The 25,027-nt window shown below is 45.4% G+C and overlaps 3 protein-coding genes across 4 annotated transcripts; all 3 read left to right on the plus strand.

Annotated features, from left to right (window-relative positions):
• The first annotated feature begins 291 nt into the window (after nt 1-291).
• LOC135397639 (clotting factor B-like) lies at nt 292-3,881 on the plus strand. Of its 2 annotated transcripts, none has more exons than XM_064629254.1 (7): nt 292-338; nt 1,061-1,138; nt 2,058-2,113; nt 2,577-2,686; nt 2,969-3,210; nt 3,337-3,497; nt 3,641-3,881. In XM_064629254.1, the coding sequence occupies exons 1-7, from the start codon at nt 299-301 to the stop codon at nt 3,806-3,808; spliced, it is 855 nt and encodes a 284-aa protein (XP_064485324.1). In that variant the 5' UTR covers nt 292-298; the 3' UTR covers nt 3,809-3,881. The 2 variants fall into 2 exon arrangements, with proteins under 2 accessions (XP_064485324.1, XP_064485331.1); XM_064629261.1 differs by having other exon boundaries at nt 2,061-2,113.
• Nucleotides 3,882-8,252: 4,371 nt separating this feature from the next.
• LOC135397658 (clotting factor B-like) lies at nt 8,253-11,406 on the plus strand. Its single transcript, XM_064629271.1, has 7 exons — nt 8,253-8,310; nt 8,862-8,998; nt 9,262-9,314; nt 9,431-9,543; nt 9,764-10,005; nt 10,118-10,278; nt 11,097-11,406. Exons 2-7 carry the CDS (start codon nt 8,938-8,940, stop codon nt 11,259-11,261), a joined length of 795 nt encoding a protein of 264 aa, XP_064485341.1. The 5' UTR covers nt 8,253-8,310; nt 8,862-8,937; the 3' UTR covers nt 11,262-11,406.
• A 1,864-nt stretch (nt 11,407-13,270) lies between these two features.
• Nucleotides 13,271-20,023, plus strand: LOC135397669 (clotting factor B-like). Its single transcript, XM_064629283.1, has 7 exons — nt 13,271-13,417; nt 14,619-14,707; nt 14,782-14,834; nt 15,033-15,145; nt 16,809-17,050; nt 17,154-17,311; nt 19,650-20,023. The coding sequence occupies exons 1-7, from the start codon at nt 13,386-13,388 to the stop codon at nt 19,809-19,811; spliced, it is 849 nt and encodes a 282-aa protein (XP_064485353.1). The 5' UTR covers nt 13,271-13,385; the 3' UTR covers nt 19,812-20,023.
• The last annotated feature ends 5,004 nt before the right edge of the window (nt 20,024-25,027 follow it).

Here is a 25,027-nt window from a genome sequence, read left to right on the forward strand (position 1 = left end):
CTGTACGCCGATAATTTCCTCAGAGAAGAAGGCGGGGCATTTCTACCACCTTGACAGCGGTGCTGGATAATTATCTTCCACTTTCACAGGTCGTTATGGTCGTTACCCATTTACCTTGTGGGAATGATTTGCGCGTTGCCATTTGCTGTAACTGTGCTTCTTTTTATTTCTCGCATTTAACCTTTATCCCAGTGCTTGTGTTGGGACACACAACACGTGATTGAAAATGGCCTATTGCGAGGCGCTTTTGAAGAAGAAGGATCCCAGGGGAGAGGTATATAACAAGGTGATGTCCCTCATGGTCTTTTCAGGCACAGGATTCTGGTACAAGTGCCAAGGTGAGTCGTCGCTTCCTGTTTACGGTGTAGTGCGGAGTACCTACAGATATATATCTTTTTTGTTCATAGAGGCTAATATTTCAGACGAACAGTTTAAACCAGAAATTGTACCGTCTGAAGCATTGGTCTGGAGCCAGGTCACTTTAAGCTCAGACGCCGCCCTGGGGTGGCTGTGACCATTTACAGAAATAGCCAGGAACGATCAATACCACACTTGAACGATATTTAAGGTGCAATCAAAGTGTTTTATTGAAAATGGTTAAAAATTACCAGTACATTGTAACTACTCCGCGTTGTGCTGAGGTTGCACTTAAGCGTTTTTTGGTCGCCGTTAGGACGTGGTAGCATAATTCGTATTTCGCATTTTCTTTCCTCTCTAAATATCTGTATTGTGTATTATGTCAGTCTAACTCCAATGTCTGCCTTGACGCAGGCTCCATTATGTGGAATTTGAAACGGATTTGTCGATTATGTGAGGATGTTTTGGCTACTTTCTCAGGGCGCGCTGGCGATTTTACATGCAGGATTTTGATCTGGCAAACCTGGCTGTCAGCCTAGTATTACGAAGGAAGCGAAATCCAGTTTGGTAGAACAATGTCCGAAGGCCCTGTAAAACGGGTCAATATCTACCTTCTCCCTTCGATGGTGTTCTGTTATATAGCATCGTGTAAGCACTACATAGTAAATAATAAAATTCAATATACTGTTCTTGTTCCTGTTAGGATCAACAGGAATGAAAGCCATTAGAAGTCTACTTTCGTTTCTCCTTCTTGCGAGCGCTGTCCTGTCCCAGGATGCTCGTAAGCAAAATTTTCTTTCCTCACACACACATTATACTACAAGAAAATAGAGTGCACAGACAGACATGAGACCCTCACATGCAACACATGCGTGCTGTGGCAAGGAATACATATTGTGGTCCTGAGGTTAATGTTGAGGGCGGTTCAAAACGCTCCTGAACACGCAAAAAAACACACACACAAACACAAAAAAACAAAGACATGAACACTCGCTGCTATGTAGGCAAATGGATGGCGCACACTCAACAGCGGCTGATACTCTCAAGGCAGCGATCACCGGGTACCCTGACCTCTATGATGAATATCGTCGATGAAACTTTTAGGTTTTCCATTGATGCTTATGCTAATGAAAAGTTGCAAGTAGCACCGCTTGGGGAGCTTTATATCTGCTGCAGTCGTGTATGGGATGGATGATTTGAGTATTTTGCGTTATAACCCGTTTAAAACTCTAGCCGTGATCGCAGACACTATTGAGAGCTGACTGCATACAGGACTCGCTTGTCCATCGCCCCTTTGCATGTAGAGTGGCCATCCAGCTCGCACAACGTTGCTCAGGGAGGCACAGTAGCATAAGGTATAACGTGCATGGGCAGGATGTGTTTGCCGGGTGATCGTAATGCTTTCAGTGACGTACTTCCCTCCGTTCTTCCGCTTGGTTAGTCCTAGCACATGTGACGTTTTGGAATCTCGGTTGCAACATTCAGAAAACGTTACCGCGCGTGACAGGAAGGATCACCGCACACATGCGCAACGCTCCTTTTTGCTTCAAGTACCTCCAAAACACACTTCGGTCATATTTAACACCAGGACAAATAATGCCGCTAGCTGTTCTAGACACATCAAAGGACATTGTTCGGGACATGTGCTTTTCTAATGCTATCCGGTAAGGGTGGAATTCTAATGTATAATATACCGTCAGCAGCGTGCGGCAAGAAGAGATCAAAGAACCAGCCCGGAGTGGAGTGGCCCTGGCTGGTACGTGCGTTATGTTCTTCCTTGCTATCTTTCGTTATCCCCCCCCCCCTTTCTTGCTGTACGGCTGACTACCAGATTCCTGATTTGTTCATCCGGTTGCTTCTGTTGTTTCTCCATATGTCCATCTCGGACAAAGTGAAAAGGTTGACTTTTATTTGCTGATCTCTTTTTTGTTTTGTTTTGGTGAGTCGAATAGGAGGTGATTGCACCATCGCCCATTTATTAAGGAGGTCGTCTAAGATGCCCAAGTTGTAACAAAATTACACGAAATAACGTAATCGAACGCAATGTGTAACATGTTAATTTCAATAAATAACATAGAATGGGCTGCCAGAATTACAGGCTGAGGCCGTTGTGCATCGGCTGTGCACCGAAGCATGGCGAGCAGTATGATTCTAGACGTGACCGTCTACCGTTGACAGCAATACACGTTAATTCAGTGAAATAAACTACCTTCTCACAGGGTTCCATTGTAGAGCTTGAAGGTGAAAAACCTGAATACGTGTGCATGGGGATGCTCATCAGCAGAAAGCATGTAGTGACGGCAGCGCACTGCTTCGACGCCAAGTCATTGTAAGTGATCATCAGAGTGACATATTTTTTTTTAAACTGCGTCGTTACGAAAGTGTAAACAGCGAAAACAGAAGAAAGAAGAAAATGAGCTCTGCGAATTATCTATTGTCCTCACTCACTCATTCAAGCGGTTTACTTTATTTCCTTCATACTTTATGAAACTGTGGAGATGATGATTTTCAGTATAGTTCATAACAAACAATATCCTACATTTCATTAACTTGCACCTTGCCGTGCATCACCTGCACTTTGATTTAATTGTGTCATTTACTATTCATCCAGAGACACAAGAAAATACAATGTATTCCTCGAGACCGACTCGTCGGACGCAGGGACGGCATATAACATCCAGCTCATCGACCTTCACCCATCGTATATTCCTGGTAGCTCCTATGCAGACTTGGCCATCCTTACTCTAGAAGCAGATGTCGCCGATGCAACCATCCCCATCTGCCTGCCTGATCCCACGGAAGTTTACGATTACAAGCCATCTTTTGTGGCAGAGTGGCTGCCGAAGAGTCCAGGTACAAAACAAACCGGCCAAACCGACCTGCGTTATGAGCGCTGTGGAAATAACCACGATTCCATTAAAGAAGGCTCGATCAACTTACGAAAGCGCGAAATGTGTGTTTCGTTTCTTTTCGTCTCAGGTGCAGGCCCACCTTACCAGTTAAAGGCCCAGAGAGCTTTGATTTCAACAAATGAAGTATGCAAGATGCAGTATTCCAGCCTTGTGCTCGACACCTTAGATCAAGGAATCACGGACAACGAACTCTGTACGGACCTGCGGGCAAGGCAAGGCGACTGTACCGTAAGTGAAAACACCACCGGGTGGACCGATGCCTTTTATAGTTCAGTCTGCATGTGCAAGTCTTTAGTAGACAATCTCAACAACTTAACCAGCACTTCGATATAGGACGCTAATATTGCAACGGCATTGTATTATTCTACTAGAGGCTGAATGCATCTCCGCTGATGATACCCGACCGCAGCGTCCGCTGGAAGTTGGCATCTATTGCGGCGTACCGCCACAGCTGCGACGACCAAAGCTATCCGGGTGTCTACACTCGTATCACACAATATCTTCCTTGGATTGAGAGTATGATCAGTAGCACTCGTTGATATCATCACTACATCACCACATTGTGTCATTTGAATTTGCTTGTTACCAGTGAAAATAAATTTGTTTCCTCGATTTTTTGTAGCTTTTGAGTTCACATGTCTTAGAAGAACGACCCTACACCGGCGTCCATTCACTCTATTGTATAGCCTTACAATGCTAGGGCTAATACCCTCTTAATGTGTTGTAAATTTAAAATGGGATCTAATGACAAATATGGTACATCACCACGAAGGTCTAGTTTCTAACAAATGTTTGAGTAACACAGTGCAGTAATGGTTGCACACATTGCTGCAGACCGAGATGTCAACGGAGGTCTTTTCGGGTGCCAAAATCTGTTAATTTAACCATACATTGCAAAGCAACTAAAGATGATTGTAGCAACCAACTTTTGTTCACCTCCGAGGGTGTCTCCTCACTGTGCAACTTTTCTTGACCTATCCCCGAAAAAATCAAAAGAGAGGTTAGACAGGGAAAAAAAAGAAAAAGAAAGGCAGCCTTCGCCACTGTAGTAATGACAAAGAAAAACGCTTAGTGGTGTGTAATGCAAATTTGTACGACGCAAATTTGCATGATGTCACAGCTAATAGTGAGTAAGACATTCGACTAACCTTTAGCATAGTCATCGAGGAAGCATTGCGTGTAGCAGCACAAGTGTCACGGCGGTTGTTTTGTGTTTGTTGTGTCTGGGGTAGGGGCGCTTAGAGAGACGCCAAGACACAAACACAGACGCACAAATGAAAAAGAAAAGCTTTCTCGGCTGAGGGCTTAGGCTAACTGCGTCACGCATAGGCATTGTGAGGTGGCCTGGTATGGAGTCCAGCAGCCGCAGTGATGTCTGCCACGTTTCCTGCGTTCTTCACATATGTCAATAGGGATATATCGGCTCAGGGCTATATAAATAGGGTTCCGAAAAACATCCAAAGAACTTACGACCCTAACATTTAACGCAATCCCTATCTATCCGAAAAGCTCCGCTTTTGAGGCTTCCACAAACAGAGAGCTCAGCAAGAAAAGCGATGCCGTGATGAGCGGTTGACGGTGTTCGTTTCCTTTTGTGTCGAGACTGCCTCGGATTGCGGGGTATCAGCCGCTGGAAGGAAGGGTGGTCCTCTTGACCCAGACCCACTGTGTAACAGGGGGGATATGTTTAACAGAAAAGAAAAGAACACTGGAAAGGTTAGCCAGGGTAACAACAGCAACACACACACACACACACACACACACCCACACCCACACCCACACCCACACACACACACACACAAACAAACAAACAAACAAACAAACAAACAAACAAAAAAAAAATAACAGGCAGAACGGGACAGGCACGATATAGCACGAGAAAGCCAGGTCCGGGGGTGGACGCCGAATCTTGCAGGAAGCGGAGCAGGACTGTGGTAACGGGATTGCTGAGCGATGGGACCAAAGAGGGTGGTCATGGACATTGCGCTGTACACAAGCTGCATTAGACGGCGACGGAGGGCTTGCCGTTGGGGCAACGTAACAATGCCCGAAGCATCGGTGTAATGCGGGTGAACTCCATCCTTGCCTAGAGGCAACTCCACATTGGAATCACTGAATGGGGCACCCTATTTTGTGATTCCACTCAACATGAGGACATTTCACCTACAGCGTTCTAGGGTTTGCCGTTCCTTTTTTTCTGTGATCATGCATCCCCTCCTCTTCAAAGTGGGAAAGGGAGTGGATATAACATACAAATTGTCTTCTTGAAGGGACAGATAGTTGTTGAAACGCAGACAGAAAGATGGGGCGCAAGCAAAAAGAGCCTTGCGATTAGATCAAGGAACATCCAGATTTCAAGGTGTTCACACCGCCAGGTGATTGTGATACAGATGTCGTTGTCTGCAAGTTCTGCCGCATAACAGTAAGTGTTTGTGCAAGGCTGCTTCTCATTCTATTTGTGAGTATGACGGTTCACAGCTCTCGCTTTTTCTCCAAGTTTCGCATATTAACCCGGCTGTAAGAAATAAACGACGGAAAACTCCGAAATCTCAGAAAATAATTCCGAAAACCCAGAACTCTATACGGAGAAGGCACAGGACGCATAAGCAAAGTTCACCAGGGACGCAAAAGCTCGCAAAAAAAAAAAAAAAAAACAGCAAAGAAACGGGGAGGATGGAGGAAGGAAATGCCCGAAATAAGGAGAAAGTACAATCATTCCACCAAAAGCAGACTCTTGCATCAGCAAAGGAAACAGTGAGAATGTTCGTTGCCCTCAAACCCACATAGCTCCGTGCAATAAGCCACATACCATGTAGAACCAATGGGGATGTTAGGGGTTTCGTGCCCTGCATAATGACACCATAACAGGACTGATCTGGGTCAGGCATGACAGAGCTTCTAGGGGCTATAGCCTATCCCCAGTCATCACAGTGTACAGATATGTTGCAAAATACGCCATCACTATTATTAGATTAAAGCTGATATCTGTCTCATCATCGACTACATCTGGTGGTTACAGCGCGTTATTGAGGGCGCAAGTAATAAATCCAGAAGCATGTAATAATTTTTATTGTTTTAGAGTCAGAATATGGTGGAATGTAATGCCTCACGCAATCATCCCAGTACTCCAAGAGCAAGACGACAACAATCTAATAAGCTTCGCCTATATGAATGTTGAAATATTTTTATTCTGTAGCTTGACTGATGAAGTTGTTTTTTCTACACACTATACTCCCGTATAGCCCTTGACGCGATGTCATCGTAATAAGGTGGGTATTGTCGTCAGGCAGGGAATAAGGTAAGACATGTATTGTATTGTTGGCTGATTCGATGAGCCTAATCTCTCACCCTAAAAACGAAGAGTAGGCTATGCAACGGCTTTGTCTCCCTCCCCGGCAAATATTTGAACTCTGATTTCAAGGGAGGCGGCCGTTTCGTCCTAGTGTGGACTCGTCGACACCATGAAGAAACACACACTACATATTAGGTGCATTCTTTTTGAAAGAAAAGTGCTGAAGTACGCGCGAGGTGTATGACAAAAAGAACGCGAGAGGGTTGCACTCCTTGAACCCTCAGGAAGTGCAGGCAGTGAAGGCAAAAATAATAAACCTATTGCTGGATTACACATTGATTACATGAGCATTACATGAGTATTGTTTGATGATGTATTGTCATCAAGTAGGGAACCTACCTAAGGCAGTTAATAATTATACGCCAGAATAAACAAACAAGAAGCAGAAAGGCTGCAGTAAGATTATGAAAAATCGTAGCAATACTGCCCCGCGACCGTTCGGCCGTATTCCAAGACACAGTCCACCAAAGCAGATCGCGTTAACCCTAAGAAGAGCAGGCTCCCTGTTGAAGGGAGTGTGTCATCAAGCAGGAGAATTACCTCTGGAGGTAGTCCTCTTTGCACAGACACTAACTTCCACATATATTGGCATCGGAGCGCAAGACCAATCATACAGACTGGTTCGCCTAACGTTTCGTATTGCCAACTGTAGGTGCCGTGTAGGTGTATTGCCGTGTGTGTTTCACACGGACACTAACTTGTATTGTTGACTCTATGAGATGAGCCACAGAAGATTGTACCTACTAACACAACTGTACACACTAACACACAACTGTACACAGAACTTCCAAGGCTAAAGTGTACCTCCAGAACAGACACCACGAACAGCTCGAGAAAGAAGAAAGACACGAGATTGAAATACATATTATGTGGTGTGCCAAAGATTTATGTACATCTTCCGATGAAGACGAGGCTGTAGATTTTTTTTGACAAACTATTATGTATTGCAAGAACCTTCCATCACTACTTGTCACCATCTTACGTGGTGCTGTTCCCGGGAAGATTTTTCCTAAAATCTTAAGTGGCTTTGTTTGCCTAGTTCTCTCACTGAAGCACAGGAAAGCGGCGAACATGGATACCACGTTGTAGTATTTGTCCCAGTCAGTATTTATAAGTGTTACCCAAAATATACCCCGCAGACGTTTTCCCTCCAATATCATTTCAATTCGTATACCCTGCAGCCCTACACTGCACAGGGTGCATGAAAATGCGCGCAAACCACTGACAAAGGACATTCCATGTCACGTGCAATATATCAATGTTAATTCGCCGCAGAGGGAACTTCCATGGTATCAAGGCATTCATTGCCAAACCGGCGGCACTTTAACGATAATTGTCTGGTTGCTTCAAGCGCCGTGTTCGTGGCCATTCTCACCTTGCCGCTATTTCTACTTTCTTTCTATTACCTGCAGTTTTCTTGAAGTTCAGCTACAGAGAGGTTCGTTTTCAGTCACGTGGTAAGAACTGACGTATCAGACTAGGCCGGAGAGGAGAAAGCTTTCTAAAGGAAGGGTATAAAGGATGTTGATGCCCCTCGCACACGTACTTGGCATAGGGCCGAAGAATCACTAAATAAAGGTGAGTCTCAGTTTGCTTTATCATATTCCAATTACAGCTTATAAATTGTTCGCGTCGGTCGACAGCAAGTGAGGCCAATTACTGCACACAAGCAAGGGGGCTCGCCAACAGGTGAAAACGTTTTCGGCAGTCCGTTGCCCTTCCCTAAGGGAAGCCCTAATGCTCTGTGCGTCAGGAACCTAGTAGGTAGCGAAGTGTTTGCAGCTAGATAACGCGATGCGAATAATACGAATACGTTTTACGCACAGCGCGACGTCTATGAAGAAGAAAACAAAATTCTTCACGCTCGAACATCCTCTGCCTAGCGGTACATGCATGTTTTTCTTTTTCCCGATGCTATACTATATCACTAAAATGAGCTGTTCGTTGTCTTTTCTTCACTAAATCCATGAAACATATGAAGTTATTCTGTTTATTGCTAAGAACAGCATAGCGAAGAAGGCAGGACAGAAAAAACCCAATCATGAGAGCACGACCTCCTGCGGAATCGCCTTAGTTTATCTTATTTCTCCTCAGCACCAAGGAAGATGTTCTCCGCTGCGAGGTTTCGACTTCTGGTACATGTGTTTTTGCACAATATTTGGTCACACAAACGCGGCATAATTACTGTTAAGATGTACCGCGTGCTGTCATAGCGTTTGCTCTTTTCTATTTCAAAGCAGCTCGACTGGTGATGACTTTCAGCTGGTGCACAAAGTAGAGTTCCTGGATTCTTCATCAAGTAGCAAAATCGCACCTATGGAGAACGTCGTAGTAGTATGTCTGGTTCTCATTCTTGCCGCTGGGGTCAGGTCAAAAGGTGAGAATACGAATTATTTGCCATTATCACACGCAGTCTAATATATGCTGCACAGCTGACAACTTTGCATCCCGTTCTGAAAATCAGCCTCAATCCCATTGACTCATAACTACAGCAGTGAGAATCTTAAGCGAAGTTTGGTACCATGCTATTATGGGGAAAAACAGGACGAGAGAAAACGCATGCAGACTTTACGAATGACCTGTGCTACGTGATTTTTGCATCAACGCGTTTCACACTTGAGTTTTATCCCACTGTTTTAGAGTGTGGAGTGAAGAGGCTAAAATCTGATCCAGGAGCCGAACGACCGTGGTTGGTAAGCAAAGCTTCTCTCGCAGTAGTTTCTTTTGGTCTTTTCATTTTATTTTTTATTTAAAATCCGGATATTGCTTTTGTATTCGCTTGCGCTGCACTCCCTTGTGCTCTGTGTAGGGCTCAATTGTACAATATGGCTCCGGAAAAAACCCCGACTTCCTCTGTATGGGAACACTTATCAGCAACCAGCACATCTTGACTGCGGCACACTGCTTTGATGGAAAGCCACTGTAAGTCTGCTCAAGACCACGAGCGCTGGACTAGCTAGTCCTACGTCGAGACTTACATCTCCATGTCTGTCCATTTAATCTAACCTGCCGCCTTGTGTATTTTTTCTTGTCACTGCGTTTTACGTATTTACATCGTCAATACATTATAGATTTTGATTTTTGGCTCGCTGTCTACACAGCGGAACGCTAGTCCTTTAAATTGTTCTGCTCTCATATCTAGGAGTCCTAGGCGATATTCAGTTCAACTCGAATCTGAGTCGTCCGATTCTGGCACAGAATACAACATTCACTTCATCACCCGCCATCCGTCGTATGTACGTGGGCAGACATATAATGACCTCGCCATCCTCACACTGCGAACGGAAGTGCCAGACGTCACTGTCCCAGTCTGCCTTCCAGACCCCGCGGAGTCTCTGGACAACATGCGGGCTTATGTCGGCGAGTGGCTTCCGAAGACACCAGGTATAATTCTACTTGTTAACAGCGTGTTAGTGCATGTTCAGTATGTTGCGTTTGAGTTGAGTTTGATTATAGTATGTTATTATACGGAAACATGAACATTTTCTACTGACAGGTGGCAAGGATCCTTACGCACTCAGCTCCCAATTAGCTCTTATTTCGACCAATGAGGAGTGCAATAAATATTACGGTGAGATTCAGCTAAGCGAATTAAGCCGTGGACTGCAGGGCAGTCAGGTGTGCACCGATAGTCGCAGAGGTCATGGAGACTGCAATGTAAGTAAAGTGTCGCGCAGAGCCTATTTTCTGAACTAGCTTTTTCTTGTGAACAGAGCACTCACAAGCGAAGCTCGGGTAGAACACGAATATCAATTATAGGGCAAGGTGGTCTATGTTGAAGACAGTTGAACTATTTTGTTAATAGCAGTCAGAATAATCGCCTAAATTGTAGCATAATTCGTTAACTGAATCCTCAAACCTTTGAGGAATGATCCACAAATTACTGTGGTGCTAAACCAGACATTTATTTCGTACGAGCCAAAAATGACAGGCTACATATTTTCATCAACTTACCCCACGCTATGGATAAGTTGAGGACATCAAAAAATCAATGTCGGGTTTAAATTTTGCCTTTTGTTTGGGCCAGCCGAAACGGTCAGCCACGAGTAGTGCACATGGAAACACAGGGCAATGACGCAGCATCATAACGGTGAGGTCATATTTTATTAGGCGAGGAGCAGAAATGAGCACATTGGAAGTCAATGCTCGCGAAAGTTACACATGGGACAAAAAAGTGGCCCCCTACTCACCTCGACCACATCTGCAAAACAGCGTCTCACGTCTTTTTAAAAAGCTACGTGCAGAACGTCAACACGTTACTTCAAAGCCCAGACAACGACTGTGCTCACCCTGGTGTCACAGACGAGAAAAAAATATTGCTAAGAAAATGCCACGCGAAAAAACCCTAACTGTCCTCAACTCTTGCCCCCGTCTTCAAGTAGCCCCACTTTACCCTACTCTTTTTCTGCACAGCGATGACACCAGATGACATTTTCAGTGTGGCCATGTTTGTTCCTGACGACACTCTTTTGCAGAGGTTAACCGCGTCGCCATTGATGGTCACGGATCGCAAACAGCGTTGGCACGTAGTAGCGGTCGCGTCATATCGACACAACTGCGACGTTGACGACACTCACCCTGGTATCTACACTCGTGTCGGCGACCACCTGTCCTGGATCCAAGGGGTTATGCGCAGCTAAACCTGTTCATCGGTCGTAATACTACGATATTTCTTTGCACAATGATTTCCCTGCTATGCAAACGCTTCCATTTCCATCACAAAGATATTTGTATTCCGTAACTTGCACCCCGTATTATTCGTGTAAATAAATGATGTTTAATATTTCCACAGATACTGTTGTCATGAATGATTACGAAATGATAAATGTTTAATATTAAAATATTAATAATTTGAAGTAGATTTACTCAAAATAAAATAAAAGGATACATGACAATTTCACAGTTGAGAAGGCTGAGCTTGGGCATTAGGAGGAATGACAGAAACACACACAGAAAGCTCAAACCAGCAGTGTTTAATAAGACAGACACGACAGACATTATAACAACAAAATGCGTGTGGTAGCAGAGGGCAAAAGGGCTTGTGCATGAGAAGGCACAGGGTACACTTACGGCACTTACACTTACTCTCGGCAATGGTTTCTATATGTCGAGTTTGTACAAAACGTAGTAAGCAAAGGAAATAAAAAACGAAAACGGTTCGCTCCAAAATAATGTTCACGATGAGGGGAGTGGGTAGTTGCCGCCATGACAAATGGTACATACACCGCTGCACTATTGATTGCTTTGACTCCACATATAGCATACCGGTTCGAACTGCATATTGTACTACGCGATTCTAAACAACTTCAACCTATGGGCCTGTTGTTTATTTGTTTCGTGCTATCTCTTTGCACAGAATAAACATAAATGAAGACAGACTGCCAACCGCATAACGATTGGGAATTGCCCCTCTCCATATAAGCATAATTCTTCTACCAGACAATCATGGTGCTTATCGATTTCGCAGAATCAATTTGCGAAAGAAATCATTAGATGCATTTTGCAAATGGACACGGCATGTATACCAGCCAGGGTCCCTCGCACGATCTCGACGAACCCACGCACGCTCATCCAAGTCAATGTTCAGTCGATGTTTAAAATTCAGCAGTAGGACCTTAAGTGCGGGGTTTATCTATTACATATTAAACTGAGACTACCTGAGTGTTGCGCTGTGCACAATGTCCACACAGCACACACGTAAATGATAAATAGAAAACGAGGACAACGCAAATATTTTAAAAGTTTAAACTACATTTCGGGATTTTGTGTTGCGAGATAACTATATGCTCGTGAGCGACGACATATACTGAGCGGTCGGTGGGTGAATTTTGCCCACTGGTAGCCCGTGTTTGGGATTTCCTTACGGAGGATGACGTCCAAGTAACTTGCACCGTGCCACCGAACTGTTGGTGGTGTCGGTCAGGTTCGACCTCGTAACCTTCGGGCCAGGAGCTCACACGTGCACACCAACATACAAAAGTGATCGCAAAAGATTGTACCGTTTCGTTGAGTGCACAGTCAAATATAACGATATATCTGAGTTGTTGTCGCGTCGAGTTTTGAACTACGTAATCTCGTTTAAAAAATGATATTTGATAGTCCGATGGTCTTGATCGAATCACAGTGGTCGGTCTTTCGATTGATTATTTTCCGCCACCTGATGGTCATTTTCGCGAGCTCAGACCTAGTCGCACTTTGGGGAAGGTGACATGCAGAAGTAACTTGTACCGTGCCTCACAACTGCTAGCATCCCAGGTCAAATTCGAACTCTACAACTTAACGGCGACGGACTCGTTGACCAGCGAGCAACAGAAGGCAGCAGAGTACCTCCTCAAGTGTAGCATAGATGCGCAATGCTAAAATACGCCTCGCCAAGAAACGTGCGCATCAAACATGTTGGCCGTGGAGGAATGATGTCTTCGTTTTGATCATTTCAGACCATAACTGCGTTATCGTGTGCAGAATGAATTCCGTTATCACTCTCTCTCTCTCTCTGCTTACCAGTTATGGACAAGGCGACCTTCTGGACTTACGATGGCGATCTATGTAGACGCAACAATTTTCCACACCCTTTCCTTTTGCAGGGTAGTTATCGCAGCAATCCATTCATCTCATGGCGTCTCTCCGTTCAGAGAGTGTTCATGTTTTGATGGCGCTTATGGCGCGTCACGTGCTTTAAAAGGAACCTATCGGACGAGAGAGTGCGAGTGATTTGATTTGGGAAGGAGGGTATAAAGAGATGTAATCATTGCCGCACATTTCTGATGCAGAAGGATCAGGGTTTTTCCGAGTCAAGGTGAGTTGCAGTTCATTGATTCACGGTATCCTTATATAGGAATCCGTAGGAAATTGTCCAATATGGCCTTCGGCGGTAGCTGTCTAGTGGTGACGCCTTTCCTTGAACCCATAGCATCTTATACAAGCAACGAGAATTAGGCGCGGCGAGCTCCATCAGGAACGGCATAAACGCATCAGCCTCCAGCATAGGTTCGAATCCTGGCATCGGCACCTTTTCTCCCGAGTTATTCAAACTGAATTGAATTGCATGGCATCCGTTCAGCGAGGCCGCCATTTGGGATTAGTGGCGGTAGCCACACTCGACCAAAACGGGCTCGTGGTGCCTTGCGGAGTGCAGCTCAGTACTAGCGTAAGGCTGTGTAACGCTATCCAAAGACAAGGAGCAAATTGGGAAGCATTTACTTAGTCTTTTAGTCATTTAGACTGCATTTTAGTCCCCTGACGCTGTAATTTACTCCCCAAGTAGTCCCTAGACTTCGCAGAAGCTTTGTGAATTTAGTACCGAAATGGGCTAATTGTTGTGCCAATGCATCTGGTCCAGGGGTTCTCAACCGGTGGGGAATTTAGCCCTGGCGGCAATTTGGAACTGTCAAGGGGGGAATGACACGATGCAAGATTCGCCGCCAATCGACCCCTGCGTGCACTCTGCGTAGTGTATCATTTACAGGACATCTCCCTAGCCAGGTCTCCATATTTTTCTTTTTTTACCAACCTACCTACCTACCCTAGCCAGGAACGCCTAGTCGGTATGTCACAGCTCTTGGCTCGGAAGAAGCAAAGAAGCAACAAAATACATCAAATTTTTATGCGTCTATTGCTTAGGGGTTAATATGGGGTGGGGGTGAGGATAACGCTTTGATAAACGGCGAAAGGGGTGCATGGAGCAAAAAAAGGTGGAGAACCACTGATTCTGGTACCTAGAAAGACTAAAATCATTCTTTTTTTTTTCTTCTCTCTCTCTCTCTCTCTCTCTCTCAGAGTGTATGATTCGAACACTGTGCTTAAGTCTATACCATTTACGTATATTTGTACGTACATGTTACACAAAGTAAGCACTGGTGATATGTGTAATGATTCAGGAGTGAAACCTCGTTGAAGGCTTGTAATCGCTATACAAAAGTATGCATGCATATCGAGAAGACTCATCTACTATCTCACGTGCTGGAAGACTCCATCGCGTGTGCTCGCATATCTTCCAGGAACAACTTTTCCAAACTTGACATGAAACTGACCCGCAGCATTCTGTTTATGCTGATCATTGTCAACACTGCTATGTCGCAGGATGCTCGTAAGCGATACTTCAGTACTACGGAATAAAATATCAAACCAGTGACACCAAATAAAATGCAAAACCTTTTTCAGTTTGCGGTATGAAGAGGTCGAAGAGGGATCCTGGCGTAGAATGGCCCTGGCTGGTGACTTTTTGGCGTCTTTTCTCGTTTCTTTTTTTTTTTTTTTTTCATTGGAAAGATAATTACCGCCACTTGTAAAGAAACGTGAAAATACAATCTTTTTTGGGAACAAAAGGCACAGTGTGGGGTGGGAAGCTCACCGCCATAGAGCCGTAGGCAAACGAAAATTGTTGCTTGACGCTCGTCGAACCAATGTTTCAGGGAACAATCATGGAGTACAACTCTGGAAAAATTCCTGATTTTGTTTGCATGGGAACTCTCATCAGTAAGAAGCACATACTCACGTCGGCTCACTGCTTTGATGCCAAATCTTTGTAAGACTCGTTGCTACTCCATTTGCTTTGAATGGTGGTGGTGCATGAAGAATTAACGGCTATGTGTCCGGTAATATTAAGCACAGTGGAACATCATGTATTAATCACTTTCGATGACGAAAACCACTCAGACTAGGGAACAATCAGGGACGCACACGTTATCTATTCTATCATTAATCACTTTATTTGCGTAAAATACAACAAAACAAGCATATCACTTGGATATCATGACAATTTATTGATAATAGCCCAACCCAATGCACAACTTAAAGGACCCTTAGCAAAGATAACCTTCACAATCCGATAATCATCCGTGTACGGACACGTGAAGGGCAGTTATTATAGCACGTGTGTCGGAGCGACACGTGGATATAATCACCAATGACTACGGTGAGTGCAAGGTGAGAGATACAGCAGCAAGCAACTATAGTAATATGCAACTATAAAGAAAATGAGCATACGTTTTTCCATTAGAGGTTTTTGTCTCAGCGAAACTTGGAAACAAAACTTTCGTTTCGTTTCCATCGTATCCCAAAATAAGTGTATTGATTTATGGGGCGTTGTTCGAATTTACAACTGAATGCGTTTGATACCAGCTAATTCCGTCTAAAAATGTCCACGATTTCTGGTGCGACACGCTATCCTTTTGGTAATACAACAAGTGTTATGCCCCACAGCATGTTTCACACTTGCGGTCGCGTACGACGATTCGTTAAGTGATCTCTTCAGCACAAGCAAGACTTTCAGAAAATTTCGATCACCAAGGAGATGATGTTTGTTGGTAAATAATAACAGTGCATGCATTACTACGGGCGGAAACAAAGTGATTAATACCCTTGTCAGACGACAGACTAAGTGCCAATTGAGTAACTGTCATGTAGGATAAAGGACCTTTGTGTCTGTTTCACACGGAAGTGCAAATGGCCTTTAGCAATAACTGACATTTTCGGCTAACGGAGCTCACTAACAGCCTTTAGAGCATAATGGCGTATCCTCGACTGCAAAGCGCTCGCATGTATCTTGCGCTCGATTGTTTACCCTGCGAAGGTGAACTATCTGCATTTGTATTTTGCTCCTGCTCTACGTTCGCTTATCATCATTGGTGGTCTTATATTGCTGTACACATTATGTTGCAAAATATTGCAATTATTATTTGCTTATATTCACAAATAAGTTGTTTCATAAGTTCTCCATCACTGCGACACTGTCCTTGCATACAGGCCGCCATTTCTCAGAATGAGACGCTGCTGCCTTTACTTGAAAATATACTGCTGCGATGGAGGTCAAGAAGTAATAAAACACGCTCCGAGTTAAATTTTCTCTTGATGTAGAGAGCTGCTTCTGTATCGCTGGGATATTATATTAGTTGTCTTCCGCCTTGTATGCGAAATTATTGTTTGGTTATCGGTATGAACATCACTGGCCAGAAATGCCAGCTAGTGCTCGTCCGACAGGTGTCGAACGTAGAGGACAGTTAAGTAACACAAATGCCAGTTTATTGTCAGTTTACTAATTGACATTTAATTCGCCGTCTGACAGGGGTCAGATTTCAACTTCCTTAACGATCTCTAAGCAATGACTTATTTCGAAAGCAGTGTTTAATTAATTGGAAGGTAAGGTTTCACTTTCGGATAGGAAGTCAGTAGTCTCTATACACCTACAGGAACACACGGCGATACTCGGTCCAGCTCGAGTCTCAGACATCAGATTCCGGGGACGAATACAACGTCCACTCTATTGACTTTCACCCATTCTACATCCCTGGAAGCAAGTACGCTGACCTTGCAATCCTTACGCTACGCACTGATGTTCCTGGCACCACGATGCCTATTTGCACCCCGAATAACGCTGAAAACGTTGACAACAAACGATCTTATATCGGCGAGTGGCTTCCGCGGTTCCCAGGTAAGGTAACTGGCAGTGTCTTCTACTTTAATGATCATGCAATCTAGTAGGAATTGCTTTTCCTAACGTGCCACCACACTTATTTCACCAAATATGTTCAAAGGTTCCAGGACGTACGAACTGAAAGCCGTGAGGGCCATGACATCGACAAATACTGTTTGCAAATCTCAGTATGCTTCTCTGAAGCTGCCTGAGCTATCGAAAGGAATTTCACGCGCGCAGCTGTGTACAGATCTCAGAGCGGGACAAGGCGACTGCCACGTAAGTAATGGGGAAAATGTTGCGTCAGATTCAAATTAACCACGGCATGTAAGTTCGGCTAGCCCAATCGTACTACAGAAGACTGAGTCCAGTAGCTGTAACTGCTCACATGACAAGTACTGTGGAACTCAATAAATAGCTAGACTTGACACAAAAAGAGGCTCTCGGGGTACAAGATGCGAAAAGAACAACCGCACGATTATGTAACATGAACAATAAGCTATCAGAAACACAGATGGAAAAGCTGCGACTTTCGCCAAATGTTTGTTCGGTGGAAAACCGTGAAAAGAGCGAAAGCGAATGCGTAATGGAGGGAACAGCACTCCCGATAGTCAAACATAAGAGTTAAGCTACGAAAAGTCGTTATATACGAGGGGCTGCTAAAAAGCTCTTGGCCCGACAAGGAAGAACGCGGCCTAGAGTCAAACTTTTATTACAATTAGACATACTCACCCCGAAGTTCAACGCTCTTGGCACATCGTTCCTGAAGCTTCTTTAACCCTTAAATAAATACGACGTCTGCTCTCCGAAATACGCGTCGGCTGCTCCTATCACCTCCGAATCCTCCGAGAATATCGTTCCTTTCAAACTTTTTTTCATTATTGAAAACAAAGAATAGTCTGATTGGGCAACATCCGGCGAGTACGGCGGATGTTGAATACATTCAAATTCCGAGTCCTTCGGAACCTGCATTGTCTTGTCTGCTTTGTGAGCCTGTGCATTGTCCTGCAAAAGGACAACGCCTTTCCGTAGCGTAATTTTTTTTTTCAAAGCCGCCTTTATCCGGCAGAGCGAGCTAGTACAGGAGCTTGCTGCGTTAACTGTTTCACCCTTCGCGAGATAGTCCGTCATTAACACACATTCCTTTTCCCAGAAAACCGTGATCCTGATTTTTCCCGATGATCTTTGAGTCTTGAATTTCTTCGGCCTCGGAGAATCAGAGTGCCGCCATTCCGTGGACTGTTGTTTTGTCTTAGGAACATGTTGGTGAAACCATGTCTCATTAAATGTAACAAGTCGCTCAAAATGGCAGATTGGGTCAGTTGGTACATGGTTTAGGTTTGGAACTAGTAGCAAAACACAGGGCAAGGTCAGGGCACACCACAGGGCACACCAGGAGCGGTGTGGTGTGCCCTTCTCCTGTCCTTGTGTTTTGCTCCTAGTTCCAAAGTGAACTCGCTCACGAAGAGTGCGACTAGAATTTGCCAAACTGCCGATCTGCCAAAATCAGGTCATTGACACAATCAACAATTTCGGGTGTTGGCGTCGTTGGAGGTCTCCCTGATCTTCCGGCCTCTTTGATACCAAAATCCTCACGCTAAAGGTTGGCACTCCAGAGAGAATGGCATAAACAAGGCAAGCAGGTGTACTGACTTGATGATGACAAACCTGAGCGATGGGCAAAGTTACAGGCATACCATTCACGGTTGACTATGGTTGCCACTCGTCACTTCATGCACTCATAGGTTTCCCTGGGCGTTTTCGCCTGCATGAACAGGAGCTTCATGACAGCCCAAAGTTCAACCTTTGAACATTTCACGCTAGCAGTAGACATGGTTCTGTTGATAGCCCTATAATAGCCGGAGCAGAAATGAATGCGTCGCGCTTTCCGTTTCCTTATTCTTCTTCGTCTCGCTCTTTGTGTCTACGATGACGAGATCACGTTCGTATGTCGGAAGTGCGTCGAGCTAAGACCTTTTCAGCACGCACTCGTATACCTTCTGAAAGTAGAGCCAAGAGGAAGCAGCATACGTCTAAACGTTGTTAAAGTCCCCCAGGAGGTCTCCCGCCATACCGTACAAAAACTAAAAATATCCAACGAAAGCTACACCCATACCTATATACAAATTCAACAAAAATTACAAAAATACTCGTTGTAATTATTTCACTTACAAAATGTAATAGAGAGGAAAAATATTAAATATTGTACCACGTATTACCGCCTAATTTCAATAATTTCGATGATATTTCTTCTCGTATTTGAGTGGTGGTGGTGGAAGGGCTCGCCGTTGTCTGCCTCACAGAGGTGGGCAACGTCACGACTGACGCCCTGGGGGGATGTGCGTCCTGGGCCGAGTTGACCTGGCGACCTGGGCGTATTTGAGTTAAAGCAAGCCAGAGCAGCCAGCAAACCAATTGAGTTTTTTTGCGACCACGGCAGCCTCTTTTGTTGTTTCTTCTTCATTTGTGCAGAAAATGGTTCACTTTGCGTGCGTTCCCTATAGAGATATATCCTCAAAGACCCCAATGTATAAAAACTGGAACGTATCGACCCCATGGAGAAGGGATGGAACCTCTACAATAACGAACCCATTATGCTTGTTCATGACAATTTCAGAGACTGAACGGATCCCCACTGATGATGTCTGACCGTACGATGCGTTGGACCGTCGTTGCCATCGCTGCCTATCGCTACAACTGCGATGACCAAAGCTATCCAGGAGTCTACACACGAGTAGAACACTACAGGTCCTGGATTAGAAGCATCTTGCGCCGCTGATGGAGTTCAGAAGAAAGATAATATTTAAGCATTGTAGTCATTCATTTAATTTATTTCAAGGTAGTGCAAGAAAGCCAGGAAGCTTTCAAACCCCGTCACAAGCCTTTATCTCTGCTTTCTTGAGCTCAACGTACTCCTTAATAGTTGAATAAGGCATTAACACTCGAAAGTTAACTTCTATTTAATGGTGCTAAATAAAAAGTGGTATCTTATTCAGCGCCTGGTTTCGTCTTTATTTATTTTGTTGCACGAAGTAGCGGACAAAAAGTTCGTGGATGAAATGAACATTAAATATCTATTAGCTATTGGCAAATATACCATACAAGGTACAACACACACATAGTTATTTCTTAACATTACTTATACCACAACCCGAAAACCAGAATGCGTGTGGTCTGTCCCTACTCCAGAAATACGTAGTGGATGCGTAATTCATCCATACGAAAAGCCCAATTTTAAAGAATTATATCAAAGCTAACGGTATACTAGAAGAAGACCGTACATGGGCCAGACCAATACCATACTGAATATGGTATACATTCATATATATATATATATATATATGAAACTGAAATACTGATGTAGCCCTAATAATTAAAAATAGGTTGTCATTCGGCCTAGTCGCCACAAAGATGCTCTGGTATTCGTATCGTGCAGGTAACTGCCATGGTGTCACAGTCCTCGAAAAAAGGGCAACACCTCACACGAGTATGTGGCAGTTCTTTTTCGTAGTCGCTAGAAGAAAAAAAAAGATAAAGAAAATGAAAAAAAAAGGAAACATCTGTCCGGCACGGCAGCACGGGCACGAAACAGCGCGAATGGCTTGCGCTCTGTTAGCGGCCATTCGCACACGTGTTATTCCAAGAACAGTTTCCCCTGGTCCGAATTTCGGCCTCTGAGTACTGATACACAGGAATGTTACGCACTTGCGAGGCTTTGAGACGGACGACAGATTTATGAAGGGAGGTGTTCTAGTCCCGGAACGAGACAGAACAATGAACTGTAGTTAGTTGGTGTCGGGCCTGCTCAAGAAGAAGGCGCACTCTTTTGTACTCTGCGCACTCTGTAATTTTCAATTAATCTGTGCAAAAGTGTTTTCCTGCTCAAACTCCACCTCCATCATCGTCAACTGCAATCAAGCTTTTCTTCAAGACTCTTCATCTCCACTGCGCACCTTATCTCGACGAGGGACCCAACTCATCAGCGATTGGACATTCTGTTACCGCAAGTTTAGTTTTCTTGCTTTATGTATATCGCACTTGTGCAATGTGTGAAAGTATAGTATTGTCAAGCAACCTTCTCTCTCATGTCAAACTATAGTTATTGTCTATGGGCGATCATTTGGTTGTTGGTTGCTTATAAATGTGTTTTCCAAAAACGATTGAGTGACTTGGTCTACTCATTGGTCGAGTGACAACAGAGCTCCTCCCGAGTGTCGTCGTGTCGTTGGGGAATCTCTGGCTCATCAAACCACGTGACAAAGTTACTGGTGTCCGCGACAGGACCTTGATGAGACGCTGACAGGGACTTTAAGCTGAGGTAACCATGATCTCTGGGTAGCCAGCCACACGCTCCGTTGATATGGATGTCGTATCACTGGTAGCCGCTGGGAGAGAGTTAGGATTAGAGGGAGCTGAGTTAAGAAAATGGATTGAAGAACAGGAAGCGAAGCTTCAAGCAGCAGAGAGAGCGAAGCGCGCGGCAGATCGAGAGGCTGCAAAGGAAGCAACAGAGTTACGCTTAAGGGAGTTAGAAGCGACAAACAAGGCTGAAGCAGACCTAATTGAAAGGAAGCTGAGATCACTAGCTTGAGGGTTCACGGCCAGCGCCTGCAGTGTCGCGAACCAACCATGTTACAACGCTCGGGTTACAAAAGGACATGGCGCCGTTCGATGAACGAAAAGACGATCTGCATGCGTATTTGCTTCGATTCGAGCGAGTAGCTAAGAGTCAGAAATGGTCGGAGAGCCATTGGGCAGCATCGTTGAGCCTGTGCTTGTTAGGAGAGGCGTTGGACGTGTATTCACGAATCGCGCCAGAAGACTACTGTGATTATGAGAAGGTGAGGGCAGGGCCGTTGGAGCGTTTTCGCTTAACAGTTGAAGGATTTCGTGAGATGTTCCGGAGTATGCTACCTGAAGACGGAGAGTCCGGAACGCAGTTCGTAACACGGATAAGCAGCTATTTCGGCCGCTGGATCGAATTCGCAAAAATTGTATCAGGGGATTACAAAGCGCTCCGCGAACTTATGATAAAGGAGCAACTTATTTTAGATTGTTCTAACACCGTAGCGCTCTTCCTGACATAAACTAAGCTAAAATCGTTCGAAGAATTAGCCGAAGCTGCCGATGGCAACATGGAAGCCCATGGCATCCACAATTTGGGCCCGAAAAACGAAGAGTCTCAGAAATCAAGCAAGACGAGTACAGACGTGCCGAAGGGGCAAGGAAAGCCTGGGAAAATACCGTTATGGGACGAAAGGGATAAACGCAGTCAGAGTAAACCGCCAAGACACGAAAGAACTCCGTCTAGATGCTACCTTTGCGGTAGGATGCGGAGGAGGAGGGGGGGGGGGGGGTAGTAGCTCATAAGCACCAAATGCTCATAACCTCCAAACGCTCAAAACCGCCAAACGCCCATATGCACCGAAAAAAAGTTGGTGGTTTTGAGCGTTTGGAGGTTATGAGCAGGAGGGGAGAAGCTGCTCATAAGCACCAAACGTCCAGAACAGCCGACTGTTCATATGCACCGAAAGGCGGGCGCCACAGTTAAGTAAGTAAGTGAACCGGGACATATGTTCGGAGCGGACCACGCCATTTGTTGCTACAGCCCAGGGAGCCGAGCGCCTTTCGAGCTAGAATCAAGTCTTTTGTCCTAGGCTGCCTCTATGTCTATGAAAACAAAGCTCAAATCGAAATCCATAAACGAGAAGGCGCTATTCGTTCTGGCTACATACAAGCAGGACCAAGCTGTTACATAAACTTCAAACTGACACCTTAAGCGGCCTTGGTAGTCGCCATTCATTCCACCTTTCTCACCCTATGACCTTGTTCCAGATGCGGGAGAGGAAGACCCGGCCTTTGTGGTCGCCCGCCTTTCGGTGCATATGAGCATTCGGATGTTCTGGACGTTTGGTGTTTATGAGCAGCTTCTCCCCTCCTGCTCATTTCCACCAAACACTCAAAACCACCAACTGTTTTTCGGTGCATATGGGCATTGGGAGGTTATGAGCGTTTGGAGGTTATGAGCATTTGGTGCTTATGAGCTACTACCCGAGAGGCCGGTGGCACGGAGAAAGCTCAAGAGTGCAGTCGTAACTGCCCCCTGGTTGTGCAGGACCGGGCCGAGCAGGGTGGCCAAAGAGACGTTAGGGTAGCCAAGTTGTCACAAGTGGCGTTGGAGGACGAGTCTTTGTGAGAGGTACCGGTTACAGGATACGAGGCAGTGCTCGATGTCGGCTTCCACACAACAAGTTGCGCAATAGACGAGTTCAGAAAATCCCAGACTGCTTAGCGTTGCTTTGATCTGTGGGAATTTACTAGTACGAAAGAAACGGGTGACCTCCAAAGTGTTCCGATTTCTCCCCTACCGGTCCATTGTCCACGACGTGTCAAGGTCAGCGAAAACGGAATGTGAAGGATTATTCTTTGACCCCCCGCTCAGCAAGTGCCCAGGATGCAATGCGTGCGCAGAGAGCACTGGGATTTTCTGAACTCGTCTATTGGGAGAGTTCGTGTGGCGCATTTTATACAGGAGTGAGGGTGTCCGTGCAACATTCATTCGAAGACGGTGGAGGGGTGATTCTTCAGCTCTATTGCACCGGCAGGCAATAGTAAAGTCCTGCAGGGGGTCAATGAGACGTACGAAATGATATGAGGTAGAGTCCGCTCGGAACTGCCGGGTACGGACACAGCGCCACCGGCGAATGTGCAGGGAGCAGACAGAGATCGTTAGGGGCCGAGGGGTGGCAGTGAGAGCTCTGGTAGATGTTGCGTCTCTTGCTATTGTGTCTGCGCGGGTGTTACCAAGAAGGCCTACGTGTCCCGGGATCCACTGAAGCGTCACAGAATGACCAGTTGCCGCGAGTGGTGTCAGAGCTTGCAGTATGAGCGTGTGGAGAGTGCATATGGTGCTGGGGCGAAACGATCCAGTGAAGCTTTGCTGTCAGTCAGAACAACCCACTGTGCAGCCGGCAGACCGAGGAGGTGCTGTAGAGCCTACAGGATGCCGAGGAGTTCTGCTTCCATAGAAGACATTGGGTATGGGAGGACAAAGGCTTGCTGAAAGTCACTATCAGGGATATAAAATGCAGCACCCGAGCTGTCTGCCGTGACTGAAAAAGAAAATGGAGAGCGAGTTGGAGGACTACAGGATGGTAGGAGGGTAGGATGGGTCATATAGTAAGCCAATGTTGGAGCGTTTGGAACAACAGAAGCGACAGTATGCGTTGCAGCAACTGCGCGATGATTGGCCACAATGCTGAAGCGTGCCGAAGCAAGCCTGAAGGGCAGGCCGATAAGGCGAGTGAAGCACAAAGTTCCCGTTTCATAACAAGAGAGCCAAGTAGTGTAGAAAGCAACATAGCAGAATGCTATGTGGAGCTGAAGAACGGTGACAGGGCTCCAGTGGCAGGGCTCCGGTGGCAGGAAATAGGGAAGAGGAAGGTGTCAGTGCTTCGGGACACTGGCAGCAACACCGTTGAAAAAGCCTGGTTCAGGATTCTCAACTCACTGGACACTTTGGGCCTGTTATATCTCGTAGATGGGACCATGATGCGGGTACCAGAGACAGTAGTGTACATAAAAACTTCCTATTTTTCCGGCGGTGTTACGGCGAAAGTAATGGACACGCCTTTCATGATGACGATGATGATGGTGGTAGGAGAAAAGAATATTAACTCGCTTCTGATTCCCGAATTCAAGGAAGGGATTATGTAGCTCAAAGGAGGGCTGGCGTTGCTGACGTTCAGAGTCTCGCTGAACATACCATGGTGGCCGTCGTCATAGGGAACCAAAACAAGGTCGTGGAAAGGCTCCTGCCGAAGCTGCGACTAACACGGTTCGACGGTGGACCACACGACTTAGCATCACTAATAAAGGCAAAAAAGGAGGATTCCACGTTACAACCATGTCATCGTAGAACAGGGCACGTTCAGCACTGCCACAATCCGAACAGAACGTTCGAGTTCATAAAGGAGAAGGCGTGCTGTATCGGAG

Source organism: Ornithodoros turicata, chromosome 1 (assembly GCF_037126465.1).
Source record: "Ornithodoros turicata isolate Travis chromosome 1, ASM3712646v1, whole genome shotgun sequence".
NCBI classification, from domain to species: Eukaryota; Metazoa; Arthropoda; class Arachnida; order Ixodida; family Argasidae; genus Ornithodoros; species Ornithodoros turicata.